The sequence below is a fragment of the Lepidochelys kempii genome, chromosome 11, assembly GCF_965140285.1.
Source record: "Lepidochelys kempii isolate rLepKem1 chromosome 11, rLepKem1.hap1, whole genome shotgun sequence".
NCBI lineage: Eukaryota > Metazoa > Chordata > Testudines > Cheloniidae > Lepidochelys > Lepidochelys kempii.
This window is the reverse complement of record NC_136390.1, coordinates 29,359,152-29,374,075: the sequence shown is the minus strand read 5'-3', so window position 1 is coordinate 29,374,075 and position 14,924 is coordinate 29,359,152. Positions and strand designations below refer to the sequence as shown.

At 38.6% G+C, this 14,924-nt stretch overlaps 1 protein-coding gene across 8 annotated transcripts in view; it reads right to left on the bottom strand.

The window, feature by feature from the left end:
- The window catches only part of GALNT13 (polypeptide N-acetylgalactosaminyltransferase 13), a 431,005-nt gene that overhangs the window by 243,461 nt on the left and 172,620 nt on the right, over positions 1-14,924 (bottom strand). For all 8 annotated transcript variants that reach the window (XR_013634409.1, XR_013634407.1, XR_013634408.1 and 5 more), the window contains 2 exons: positions 14,340-14,510; positions 1,954-2,071 (listed from right to left, as the gene is read on the bottom strand). Coding sequence is in view for 4 of the 8 variants with exons in the window: in XM_073305505.2 (XP_073161606.1) it covers positions 1,954-2,071; positions 14,340-14,510 (289 nt within the window). In the remaining 4 variants the exon portion in view is untranslated. The remainder of the gene's footprint in view (positions 1-1,953; positions 2,072-14,339; positions 14,511-14,924) is intronic.

Below are 14,924 nucleotides of genomic sequence, written 5' to 3'. Positions count from 1 at the left end.
TGGAATATTCTAAGACCAGCCAACTCACATCACAAACCTAAACACACAGGGTGAAATCCTGGCCCTATTGAAGTCAATGGGAGTTTTGCCCTGGCCCCATTGAAGTCAGTGCGGCCAGGATTTCACCTCATAGGTAGTCATGTTCTTTAAAACAATTCTCAGTTTAAATAGGGTTATATTTCCCTAGGGACATCTGTTAGGGAAAGAGTTATTGACTAGTGCACTATGGTTCAAAGCAGCTAAATCCTCGGAGTTCTTGACCTCTGTCTGGGTAAATACCACAGGAATACCCCAACTGCCTGCCAGGGAGCTGGGAAAGGCAAGGCAAGGTAGAATCAGCAGAGGATGGAGACCACCATTTTTAAGACATTAAACCCCTAGGAGCAAGTTTTTAAAATATAGGGCCCTGATTCAGGTAAGCACACACTAAGTCTATCTTTATTGAAACTGGTTCTTAAGTATGTGCTTAAAGCTAAATATATGTGTATGTGCTGTCCTGAATTGAATACTACACTTTTCTTGAGAGGTAACAGGAGACAAAAAATGCTTTTATCAAATGTCTAGGATTAGAGCTTTAAGGAGTTAGATGCTGCGAGATGAGGGGCAAGCAATTTTTCCAGGTTTCCCTCTTGACAGACATTACAAAGAGATCCATGGAGAGAATCTTCCTGAATAACAGGACAGAGTCCCTCTCAAAGACAATGGATGAAATACCCTGAAAATAGAACTTCAATAGGTAGAGCCCTGCAAATCTGCAGATATCCACAAAAATGGTCTGTGGATCAGATGCAGACACAAATTTTGTAACTAGAGCCCTGCAAATCCGAGTATCCGTGGACCACTTTTGCGAATTGGATGCGGACACAAATTTTGTATCCATGGAAGGCTCTAACAATAGGCTGTTCCTGGACAATTATAGACTATTGTGTCCAGGTTCACTGGGACATGGTTTAATTTACATCAAAAACTTTAGTTTTAAAATGCTCATCATAAGTCACAGACATTCATTTACTTTTATACCCAGCAAAAAGTGAACTGAATTAACAGGTACATTTGAACACACGCACGCGCACATATACACACAGTATTGTACATCTGATACTTTAAAGCAAAAACACTCAAGGCAAAAGAAGTTTAGGAAAAAAGTCTCTATCCTTCTACTTCACTGAACAATAACAATGTATGCTTTCACTGTGTAGTTAAGATACTGCAAAGCCTCAGCTGATTTCTTCTAAAAGTAATAATAATGTCTGCTTGCGTTTTATGCGTAGAAAAGGGGTTTATTTAGTTTTATTTTGCGAACTACTTTGCCTTGTAAAGATTGCAATACATCATATAATATTAAGTCATTTTTCACATCCTTCCTAATCATTTATTCATCAAAGCCCCACTTTTCCAATCTTCATTTGATTTTAAAAGATAATTTATAAAACAAATGCATTTCATTTTATTCTTGTCAGGGGCAATATGCTGATAGAAATCAAGTCACTATTCTGCAGGATATTGAATTCCTTAGAGGGTAGGGCTCTCATATGTAAAAACAATAGAAATCCCAGTCATAGCTTGCAAATCCATGAGAATATACATAGTTGAAAGCTTCTGTTGAAAAGCATTGCAGTATTGAAAATCCAACTCACTTCTTTACTTAATTTATGTCAATTGGCATCCCTACTGTTTCAATGAAAGCCCTGGGTTTTTAATATAAATATATTAGTAAACCTTATGATAACTTTAAAATCATTATCTAAAAATCTTTCAGAACAAAGATAAATGTTGCATGCAGTTGAAAAAGAGCCCCTGAAACACTACCACGAGGCATCTCTAGTTATTTTTAGAATTTTAAATTAATCCAGAACTTGCATTTTAGCTAAAACAAAAGTGCCTCATCTGCAATGTACATGTCATTATAGTATAACTGTTGGTTGTCAGAAAATGAAGTAAAATGGGAATTACCCTAAAAGACATTTCAAGATTCTCGCCACCCCAGATATCCATTCCTGCATCGTAAGTTCCTATCTCTTCAAAGTAGTTTCTGTCAATAGAAAATAGGCCACCAGCCATAGTAGGGGTCCTAGTTGAAAACAAACAGAAACAAAAAAAAAAAAAAGGAAAAAAAGAAAAATACCTTTTGAAAGACACTGAAATTTAATAAAATGATACTATAGCACATATGCCTCCAGATCTTTTGAATATAAAATATATTCTAAGTACATTAATGAAAATATATAAAATAATAATATGGTTTAGAATTTCTACAGCTCTACTCCAGCTGTGGGCCAAATAATGCAGTTCTTATTCAGGCAAAACTCCCACTGACAACAGGAGTTTTACTGAGGAAGAACTGCAGCATCACTCTGTACGTGAAATTCCACTTAATATGATGCACCTAAAAAAATAATCAATTTAAATGGATGGAATATTGGCCTTTTGCATCTGGAATAGCAGTTTAAATCCAATCTGAAATGCTTAGTGAAGAGTTTAATGCCTTTAGCTCTTTCCTTAGAGAGAGACGCTAAACGTTCATAAAATTACCAGGCATAATCTCCCTTAACAGGATTATAAATCTTTACAACAGGCAAATCCAATCAGAGTGCAAATTCACTATGAGTAAAAATATCCTGTTTCCCTGGAAAGATTTTTTAGAGTTTAAATCTACATTAATGACAAATGTTTATCTGAGATAATAGAAACATACATTATTGAAACGGTACTAATTTCAGGCTTCACGGACACTTGGCTTTGGGCTTCTCTTCCCATCAGAATAAAGGCTGAGATAATTTCATAATCAATGCTTTCATTAGTGCATCTATAGTACTGTCAACCTAAATACTAGTGCACAGCTAAGGGTGGGGGGGGGGGAGGACAGAACTAGCTAGCATGGAATCTAAGTTAAAACTTGACCCTACAAACATGGCTATGCAGAACTTTAGTCATATGTTCTAGTATTTATGTTCTATATTCTCCCTCACTGAAAAATTGGCCCTCCACACTTTAGTTAATCTATTTGTAAATTCCTTAGGGCAGGATTGTAACCTGTTCTTACAACACCATACAAGGGAATAAGAAGGTGCAAGGCTCTGCGTTAATCCTCTGCATGGGTTATCTACATGGTGGGGCAGTGTGGGAAGGAGAGCAACTATTGTGGAAATGCTATTCCACTATTGTATAGGTGAGCAGGCAGGGGGTGGGGAGATTGGCAGGGTGTTCGCTCTGACCCTCTCCTGCAATCCACTAGTCAGCAGATTCGAGTCAGTGTGGAGGCTACTGGTATAGACCAATAGCAGATTACTTCCCTCCAGTACAAAAGGGAAGGCAGAGAGCAAATGATGGCAACTAATTCTCTGATCTGCTCTGATGGTGTAGCTAAGCCCTGCCCCTTACTGAAGGCAAGTTCTAATGTTACATTCTAGTAATGTAACCCTTTCATATTTAAGGTGCTGATGTGACAAGGCACTTAAGCTTGAGCTTAACTTTAAGCAGCCCCATTAAAGTAATGAGGTCTTATGTGCTTTGCTGGATAAGAACAACTGAGCACAAAAAAATTAGAACTACTATTAATTAGGGACTGGTGTTCAAATTTGGAAATTGAATAGTGGTTTTATCCTCAGAATTAAGAACAATTACAAAATGAATGACACTTAATTAGTGTTTAATTTTGAAACTAATCTTTTCTATTACTCTGTATACAAATAAGTATATAGACGCACATACAAACAGCTTTATTATTGAGCCGAGTCAATAATTTAGTAATTCATAATTAATTTATTCGGCAATTTTTCTTTTATACAATGGATTATTTGTAAAGATTGAATATCAGATACTCAAGTACAATGTTTAAAATTTGTAGTTTCCTCCTTGTCTTTTGTCAGCTATGTCACAGGCTTCTCTTCCCTGAATGGATAAGCAATGCAACTTCCAACACAAATACCTGTGTGTGTGAATTTAAAATTCAGTTTCCATGAATGCTTGTGAATGTGACATTGCAGTTGGCTTTGTGAAAATGTGGATGTCAATTTGATTGCTCAAATGAGCATAGCTCAACAGAATTCATTCAATAATATGGGTGAGTATTCAGGGAAATTGTTTGCCTTACTCATCCAACTCTATTCAACCACATATATTTATACATAGACAAATATCTGGAAACACATACACCCTTGTGCACACCGAGGGACCTCTTCCACTGTTATTTTAGCACCAGCACAACTTCACTGGTGTTTGATAACATTGGGAGCACTAGTGTGCATTAGCCACCTCTTTCTAACCGTTCCGGTGGTAAAGAAAGCTGGCTACTGGTCTACACTAGCACTCCCGCCATTGCTAGCACCAGCGAAGCTACACTAATAAGAGATTTCCTTGAAATCCTCCATGTTACTCTATGGTATCAGCTGTATATGTCATACAAAATATATGTATAGGTACATAGTGTATAACTGACCATATTAAACATAACTGTGCCAGTAATAACCTCTCATTTAGCAATATATTTAATGAATCAAGGAATTTGCCTTTGCATAATTATTTCCTCTTCTGCCAGAGTTTACTATCATAACTCCTAATAAGATAGCATAGTTCAGTGAAGAGCAACCAAATGATATGGAACCTCTGCATTTACCTACATTTAATAGGTCTGTTTTTCTCCCCATGCTCTCTACACTGTAAACTCAGATAATTAACTGTCTGTCATTTCAATATACTTGAGCCTTTCTAGGTCTCAAAGCTGCTTAACTGCCCTCAATCTTGCTATATTTCTGCCACAAGTAATATCATTGACCCTCTGAGCTATAATGAGGAACAATAATGAAACTGAACAGATGGTAATGATTTTTGGTTATGGTCCCCTACCTGATTGGGGCATTTCATTGTACGATATCGTAATACTATAGGTGAGTATCATCAAGCAGGAGAAGAAACAAAAAGTCTTGCAATTTGTATACACTTCTTCACTTTATATTTTGGAGAGTGCTTACCAATTTAAAATATTAGCTTTAAATGACAATTATATTAGTGGTTAGTTAAAGATCTCTATTTCTGAGTGAAACCACTACACTGAAACCTAAAATCACTGTTTGCTGGGCTTTATTTACATATATGAAACTTGATCAACTTCGGATTCATCAAGAGATCACCAAGATTCACAAATGTTTTGCACAAACCTGAATGTTGCAATGCATGAACAAATGTGGGCCAGCATATGAGCTCTGTTTTGCAAACACACATATAGAAGACTATCTTACTAAAATGAGTAGTCCCATTGATTTCACATAAGTAGAGTTACTCATCTGTGCACGGGATTGCAGTATCAAGCCCCGGTGTTCTGCACCAAAATCATGTAAAAATTTTCATTTCTGCAGATTAGTTGTGAAAGCAGGTGACTCTTGGCAGTTTCAACTGAGTTTTACTTCGAGATTTGTGGGGCTTCTGAATGATGGCGGGGTTGTGGGTGTAAGCAATATTCACCTCAATCCTTACAAACTGAAACTACTGAGTATTGTACAGGTGTACTGTAAAATTTACATACACATCAATAAAGGGGTTACCTAAATAAAACATGACAGCCAAAACTATCATCAACTATGTAAATTGAACTTGTTACCTAAAAAATTGCTGTGCAGCTGTCATTATAAAAACAACTAAAATAGTGATAATAGAAAGAATAAAGTCCTATTGATCCTTGTTGAAATTCAGCTGCTGCCACTGTATGATTATCAATTTTTGCCCCAAATGGCCCCCTCAAGGATTGAACTCACAACCCTGGGTTTAGCAGGCCAATGCTCAAACCACTGAGCTAGTGCATTGTGTGTGTTAGGTGTTGATTGTTTAAGAGTAAAGGTAGTATATTATGATTTTATTTTTCTGGTCTTATTTGGTTTGGTCTTTTCTGGTCTTATTTGGCTTTTTTGGTTTGTTCAGTTTTTGCCAACCCACTGAGATAGACCAGGGAAGAAGATCTGGCTCCTTGATGCTGGGTAAAAGGAGCAACACAGCATAAAAGTACCCTAAAAACCCCATATCCTGATGAGGGACAATTAGTCAATGCAGGGCCAGTGGAAGACTGCCCCCCAATGATCACCTCGCAAGCTAGGGCATCGGGACAGAGAGGCATGCTGGTGGGGAGGCTGCAGAGATTCCAGGCAGCACTGTGGCCACTAGGGGAGCTGCCAAAAATTAGATAAGGCCTCCAGGGCTGTCCAAGTTATGTTGGGAGTCTCCTCAAGCCCTGGAGCAGCCTAGAACGGGGAGGGAGGAAAGGTGGCTTAAAGCTGCCCTACGCCCCCCTGCTCCTGGCTGTGAAATCTGTGCTGTACCTTTCAGAAGAGCAGCACAGAGTACTACCCATTATATTTAACACTGGCTTCAAGAATTCTAAGAGGCAATTAATGAGTTTCATATTTTTACACTGACAAGATGGGTGAAATTGTATCTTTTACTGAAACAACTTCTCCTGGACAAAGAGACAAGCTTTCAAGCTTCTTCTGCAGACCTCTGGAGAGGAGCTCTGTGTCAGCTTGAAGCTTGCCTCTTTCTCCAGGAGAAGTTGGCTGAAAAAAAGATATTACTACATCCAACGTGTTTTTCTAACATACTGGGACCAACTTGGTTACAACAACTAGGGTGACCAGATGTCCCGATTTTATAGGGACAGTCACGATTTTTGGGTCTATTTCTTATATAGGCTCCTATTACCCCCCCTTCCCCACCACACTTGCTGTCTGGTCACCCTAACAACAACACTGCATACAACATATTTTACAGTCGTAAATTGCATGACTCACATTTCGCAACATGAGGGACTGCATGAGGGAATATGGACAAGTCATCATTTTCCATGATTCTAGGAATTATGAATGAGACATAAAGCTTTTTGTTCCAAAGTCAACGTTCATGACCTTTTCAGTCCAATGAACAGTCCTTTTCATCTTATGGCCGTGCCACTCTATGCCATATGATTTGGTGGTCTCAGTCCAATTATTAATGAGAAGGTGTCCACAACCCAAAAAACAGAACTATAGTTTCACCAACTAGCATCCTTGTTGACTGCCTCAACAGACAGCCAAAAGTGAAAACTATACACCACCTTAAGGTATGTAAGATAAATAAGGACATTATATGTAATCTGGAATAAGGATTCTATTTATATAGGTTTTTATTAGTATCAGACATCGTCCAGTTGTTGGAATGGAGAATGAGAAAGGGATAAACAAGGTATGCTCCCTACTTTCTGTATATGTTAGTTCTCTTATTTTTATTCATAGTAGTTGGCATAATAATAAAATGCTTAGGAAGAAAGCAAAAACGTCGAAATAAAGAGTGACTCAATAGATTTTAGCACCTAGTGAACTGAGCTTTTAAGAAAGGATGGTGAATATGGTGACATCCAGTAAAGATGTACTGGCGTGGACAGCTTTAACATGCACAGCACAAAAACATCTGGTATGAAGACACAAGCTGTGTTTAAACTGTTCTCAGCACAGACAGTATTCTGTTGCCTGAAGGTTGATAATATGTTGGCACGCTGACAGAAGGAGGAATGAATTTTCTCAAACACACCGTGAGCACTGCAGAGTACAAATAGTATGCAAAGCTATTTAAAGGAAAATATTAAGGAAGTAGTTCTGCTTAGCAAGAGTATGTGATTTGGTTAACCCTCTCCATCATTTGTGCAGTGGTGGGATACAACAACCTGACAAAGGTGCACGGTTCAAAATTCCCTGTGGTGTTTGTTACTCCATTTTAATTAGTCACAGATAGTTGTTGGCTTGATGCCTGTAATTAGTTACATGAAGCTCTGATTTGTACTTTTTCCATTTTGTTATCTAGAGCTAAAAAAGAATAGTGGTTTGGAAATTACTATAACTGCCCCTCAAACATGCTCCCATTGTCTTTTGATTTCAGAACTCCTTCTAATGTCCAGTACATCCTTTCAGCCAATGGCTGCTAGTTTTATAACCACCACATTGGTTGCAATCATCAGTGGAGTGAAACCAATGGCTGTCAGAGAAAATGTTGGAAGACAAAGGTATAGACATGGTGTAATGCATGCAATGTGGCTGTAGTCTAAAGCCTGATGGCTGGAGAAGGCTACAGAGGGCCATATTTGATCACACCTCCCACTTGTAGGGCAGAAGATCTACATATCAATGCGTCCTCCAGCCACACCCCTTCCATTTTTCAAGCACAGCCATGAAGGGAGCTTAGTTGGAGAAGAGTTCTGTGGCTTTTCTCCTCTTATGTGCCCCTGGCATCTAGCCACCCTCTCTCTCATTACATAGCTTAACCCCACTGGTTCTGTAGCCTGAGCAATCTCTGTACTCATGGAAGAGGGAACTGTGTATGACACTATGTGTATGTATAAAAATAAAGCATTTGGAAAAGGTCCAATAATCTATTGCAGCTCTACTGGGCCTAAAGTTATTCCAGTGAAAGTTAATGGGAGTTTTGCTATTTACTTAAATGGGAGCAGGATAAGAACTTTGGAGTTAAATAGAAGCTTAATTAAGAGATATTGATTGACAGTCCTTACAACTTATTCTATTTCAGATAAACAAAGCACCCTTTTAAAGGAAGTGTCCTGCAGTAACTTCCACAGGCTGCCTGGGCCCAGACAATATTTGCAATGCTTGTCTAAACTACTTTGTCTCTGGAAATCAATCTACTCTTGGGGATTTCCTCTCTCTCTCGCACCCTCCCCCCCTCCCTTTTTCCTCTTCGCTCTGTAATTTCAGCCACAGATTTTCTGTTGGTGTTGTGGTGCTTTTGTTACAGACTAAAATAATTACATCTGTGGAAAAAAATAGATAACAACCAAGCCTGAGAAAAATCCAGCTAATTCTTCTTGAACTTTAGAAAAGGTTCTGATTCATTTCTCTGTTTGAATTTTGGTAGAAAGTTGGTTGGTTCTTATTATTATCCAAAAATGTTTCTTTGTCCCAGTGCAAACCTATAACCTTTACCTCACTCCCCAGCTGAAAGAGAAATAAAGAATTTGTTTGGAATCATGAACAAAGTAACACAGCTTAGTAGATAGTGTAGAGGACAGCAGGTTGAGTGAGCTGGATTCTATTCCAGGCTGGCTGTGTGGTTTTAGGCAGGTCACTTACCACCTATAAACTGGAGATGGTATCCACCTTTGTAAAAGTGCTAAGAGTTCTTAGGATGAAATGCACCATTTAAGTGCAAAATTATTATTGGAGGAGATAATATACTATGGTGACCTTATAAAAACCTAGATAGGTAGACTTCTTGACTATGGTGAGGAGGAAGCAGGAAAGGAAACAAGGACACTGGAGCAGTATTTTGGAAACAAAGAAGAAAAATATGGGATCAAAACAACAGGGACACATTTGTGAAGAACAGTGACAGCAGTGACTGTACATCAGATCAGGATATTTTAAATTTGCTGTAACTGAATTCTGAATCTTTGTTTGCTACACTAAGCATCATTATTTAATATAAAATAAGAGACTTATGAATTCCCACAGCTACTATTCATTGCAGGTGATTTTTTTTTTAAAAGCTATCTGACTGAGCTTCTTTTTCAGTTATAGTTTACACTAAGAAAGTTCTCTTTACAACTGTATTGGATGACAATTATCTGTAGGCTTTTACAAAAGTCATTGAATTAATTAACCATTTGCTATAAATTCTAGAAACTTCAGCAATGGCAGATATTTCTGTTGCTTCACCTCTTCAATCATCTTACAGAATTAAATTTCATGAAACAGTTTCTTGTAATTTCTAGGGCAAACAAAGCAAGTGAGTCTAGTGCTTATTTCCATCGACTGAAGAAAAAGAACCAGATAAATTCTACTGCTTAGAGTTTACAGTAAATTTCACATTCAGCGTATCAGGATTAATATACACAAAATACAAGATGACTGAGCTCTGTTAAGACTCATCTTCATGAGCAAGTTGAGTGACTTATGAGTGAATTATCCAGATCTTTCTTACTAAAGGTGGTAAAGGTCTTTACAAAGCATCCCATATTTTTTACTGGAGTGTATACATGTTGCTACTGAATATAAAAAGGGAAAGGTAAGTGTTGATCAATATTGACTTATTATAGATAATAAATACTCTGGGAAACATTCTTCTTTCAATTATATGCCTACAACCCCCTTAACTTTCAGTGTGCCAAAGAGAAGAACTTCGGTGCAATGACTATTATACACATATTCAAGAAAACATAAAAGTCAGTGGTGTTATATACACCTATTTCATCAGTTGGACAGAAAAACAGATCTAGATACACACTCAGTACTTAACCCAGATGCTTATAGAATGAGAAAATCAACCAGAAGAAATGGTTTGTTGCTAAGATTTGCAGTTTGAGGGTCTTTTTTGGGGGAGAGGGATCCCCAGTAGCTTCTGAAGTAGCAGTGGTTGCCAAAAACACTTTAGGCTATTTGGCTAGAATATTGCATCATTTTCTTTTGGATTCAGACCTTGTTACTGTTATCCATGTCTTTAACATCTACAGGTTGATTTACTGCAATAAGCTCCATATGAGGCTATGCTTTAAAATCTATTTGAAAATTGCAGATAGCATCAAATACAACAGATCACTAATTAAATGTTATTTCCAGAGGAAGCCCATTGTACCTGTGCTCAGGACATGCACTAGCTGCCAGCTGATTTCCAGTTTCACATGCTGTTGTGACTTATGAAAAAAGAATGGGGTGAAGGTAAGGGTCCTAGCTACTTGAGACAGCCTTTCCCCCACATGGAACATCACAGCAGCCATGCTCACCTGTGGTGTCTGAGCTAACATTCACTTAGTTTAAGTAGGAGTAACTGGTGGTAGGTGTTCTTGATAAGAGGCCCTTGCCTCTGAAACTCTCTTCTCCTGGTACATCGGGGCCTGGATCAGGTGGTCATCAGAACAAGATGCAAGACTCACTTGTTATCCCAATTTTTTCCCCAAGGCACAGGCAGGAGGGGAATGGGGTGGATAATTGAGGAATATTTTGTTTTGAAGCTGGGGAGGATTTTAGGCAGGTTAATAATTTTAACATATTACAAATTCAATTGTTTGTGAATTTTCAAACATGTCTAGAGTTAATAATTTGTTTGTAAATCAAAATAAACCCATATACTATAATTTACTCTTATCATGTACCTCTGCCTATACTTTGCTCATTAATTATCTCCAACGGGCCTACTTTTAACATTTCAAGCAACCTCAGCTAAAAAAAAAAGCACCTGCCAAATAAGTATCTTATTCTGTCTCTTCCCAACCTCTTCAGGATTTTTATTTTAATAAAAGGATTTTTTAAAATTAAAATCCGTTGACTAATTTTGGCTCAGGACCAAACTATAAAATAATGCTATTTGACTCCAAGAGAGGGAAATAGGATATCAGTAGTGAAGTCCTACACAGACCAGCCAACATACCAGCAAGTTTCTCACAAACACTTTCTCACTAAAGAAGCTGATAACCATGGAGAGGAGAGCTGGTGCCACTAGCATTTTTTGAATTTCTTGAAATTCCCCACAAGTCAGTGCTAGGAGCAGGGAGAGTGGATAAGTCGAGTGAGGTGGTTGACACACAAAGCACCAAGCAGGGATGTGAGGGAACAAAGATCCAGTACAGGAAGGGGCATGGAGGATGGAGCCACCAGGTGAGGAGGAAAAGAGGCTGAGCCAGTAGGGGTAGTGGTAAGAATTAACTCTTGGGATTTTACACAAACATCTCAACATTAGTGAACAGCTATTGAGGGGCTTTTCAGATAATAGCAGTAAAATTTGACCTGGGGGAAAATAGTTTCCTTGTTTGTTGTGTATTTCCCTCACCATTCTAATTTTGCTCTTTCGGACAATATTTGCTCGAGGCCAGTCCATCAATACGTGTGTACACACGTGTGTGTGTACGTGTGTGTGTGTACACTATATACTATGCAGTATGTATACATTTCTAGAACATTTGTGTGGGGTACCTTTTAACTACAAACAGGTCATTTACAAGTCTACATTATGGGCCTGAATCTCCAGCTGAGCTATAGCCCTTTTGCACCATTTAGGTACTACAAAAGGAGCTATAATCCAGCTGCAAACACCCAAAAGAGAATTCACCTGACAGAGGCACATCTGCACTACAGTCAGGCCCTGAACCTCTGGTCTCCACACCCTCTAAGGTCAGGCTTGACAAAGCCCTGGCTGGGATGATTTAGTTGGGGATTGGTCCTGCTTTGAGCAGGGGGTTGGACTAGATGACCTCCTGAGGTCCCTTCCAACTCTGATATTCTATGATTCTATGATTCCTGGGGAGGAGGTGTATCATGGGCGGGGATGGCACCTGGCTGAGCTTTGCTCTGCCACTGTACTCCTCGACTACTGTAGGGTCCATAAGGATCCATCACTGGCACATGCTAGTGCCGCCAAGGAGCATCTTGACATAGCCTTGGGGCTGGAATTAGCTCCAAGAATCACAGAGCCAGAATCAGCTCCCTGACAGCCATCCCCGAGCCCACGCCACACCCAGCAGCGCTGGAAAGCATTAAGCCCTAAATGTGAAGTATGGCTAACATTTACAGTGGTCACTATTTTAAAAATCAACATTTATCACCTATGGTACTCATGGTACTATTTCCCTACCACAATTATTGCCTATTTCTAGTGTATCCCCAATATCATGTTGTGGTAATCATCAAAAATTGCTGGCAGTTTAAATAGGGCCATTATATACTCTCCAGCATCCAATTCCCCAAAGCAATTTCCAAACAGAATTTGGTGCATGCTTTCTAGTCAAAAACTTAAGAGCCATATCCTGGTCCCCTTAAAGCTTGAGAGGCAACTGGCATGGAGGAGACCCCAGGTGGTACAGAGCAGCGACAGCCAGCCCTACCCCGCTTCTCCTGGCCCTGGCATAAAGGTTTACTCACAGGTATGGTCAATGCACTGGCTCTTCTGAAGAATAGACCCTTGGAGGTTGGCTGCAGCAAGGTGCAGTTTGGACTCAGATTGAGGGGACAGAAAGGTGGCTGAAAGCCACCTTTGATATTCCCCCTCTCAGCTGTGCGAAAGCATTTAATCCTTATATTCTACATACCAACATGCTGTAGTTTTTCCTAATAAATAAGTGGAAGAAAAGATGGTACCTGATAACTTCATTGTCAAGCAGAAATATATTAAAAAATCTAAACCCACAAAAACCCAAGACTCTGAAGAACATAGATTTCTGCCCTTTCAGATGTACATAATTATGAAAATGTCTCTAATTATCCATTGTCTTGTCTGGAAACCTTTCTTTTGGCTGCATTGTGAACTATTTCAACCTGAGCTGGCTCTCTCTTTATCTGCCTGTTGCACGCAGTAATGGGACATGCAGGAGGGGAATTTCCCCAACTTCTTTATGCCTCAGACATGTTTGAAATCATTATTTCAGCTTTTCAATACTTTCATTAACTATCATAAGGACCATTATAGCTATCAGGACTGAGCAAATAATCCAGTCAATGAATGTCACCTCTTTTTTCTGTTCCCAAATTTTCTACAAGCTGATAGCAAGTTTCTCAAATGTGTTACAGTGAGTCACCAAATACTTTTTGTGACTAATTCTTAGTCTGTAGCTCATTCATGAGCAATTCATTGACAGTGTTCAGTACTAGAATGGGAGATATGTTTGTTAGATTTGATAGGACACGTACTGTAGGTATCAATTCTGTTCCCTGACTGGAAGAGCATGAATTTTAGAATCAAGTTTCTAGGGAAAATATTTGAATTTTACAAGTTCAGAAGTTATTCTCCACAAGTACTTTCTAATATTAGCTTAAAATTCATTGTTTTCATGAACATGCTAGCCAATACACTTCTTCACTAGAATATTTGAAGAAAAGTAATGCAAAGGGGACAAACACATCCAAACAAATTCATTTTGTATGTTATTGAATACTCACAGAAGAACTTTAAGGCATTTGCTCAGTTCTGATAACTATATTGCACACTGTGAATAGGTGAGAAAATGGTCTTCTATTGTTTTAATCTAAAAGGTTTCAGAGTAACAGCCGTGTTAGTCTGTATTCGCAAAAAGAAAAGGAGTACTTGTGGCACCTTAGAGACTAACCAATTTATTTGAGCATAAGCTTTCGTGAGCATAAGCTGCAGCTCACGAAAGCTTATGCTCAAATAAATTGGTTAGTCTCTAAGGTGCCACAAGTACTCCTTTTCTTTAATCTAAAAGGTGTACCACACCTTTATGCTTTTTGGATATGTATACATTTGAATTTCAGTAAAGTCTTAATAATTAAAAATGATTATCCACAAATAAAACACTGCAATGCTCACAATTATGCAATGGAGTCAAAGACAATACAATAGCATCCTTTGCCCATTCTCCTTACCTTACAGGCAAGGTTCTGTCCCCTTTCCTTCTGTCCATCTCTCTCTGAGGAACAGGATACCAGCGAAAATTAAGCTTCCAGTTAAACCCTCCATATGTCATGTCTGACCCAGCCATGTATTCAAATGTGTCATCACTGATCACATCAATGATTGGACAGACAACAGTTTTTCTATAAGAAAAAAAGATTACTTTTTAAAATATGCTAGAGACCCCTTTCTGTTGTGGCTTCGCAGCATAGAAATCAAGACCCACACCAGAGATTTTATTTGGAAACAAGATTGTGCAAAATTAGTTTTCTCAAATTGTCAGATTTTTTTTTGCAAACCCTTTTTTTTCCACCATTTTGGTTTACATAGATAGGCTTGCACTCCCTGAGTTTCACTCCAAGTTTAGCCTCCCAATTTCAAATCACAGCCCAGCTTTAAGCTACCAGATTTCAGGACTAACTCATGGTAACCAAATAGGTGGTCCCCACAGTTTCCATCCAAATGCATTAAGTTGATGCAGGTTAGGTTAGGTGCAGGTTAAGTCAAAAATTCATCTAGGTTCACTCAAACCTCAGCAAATCTGTCATGAATTTCAG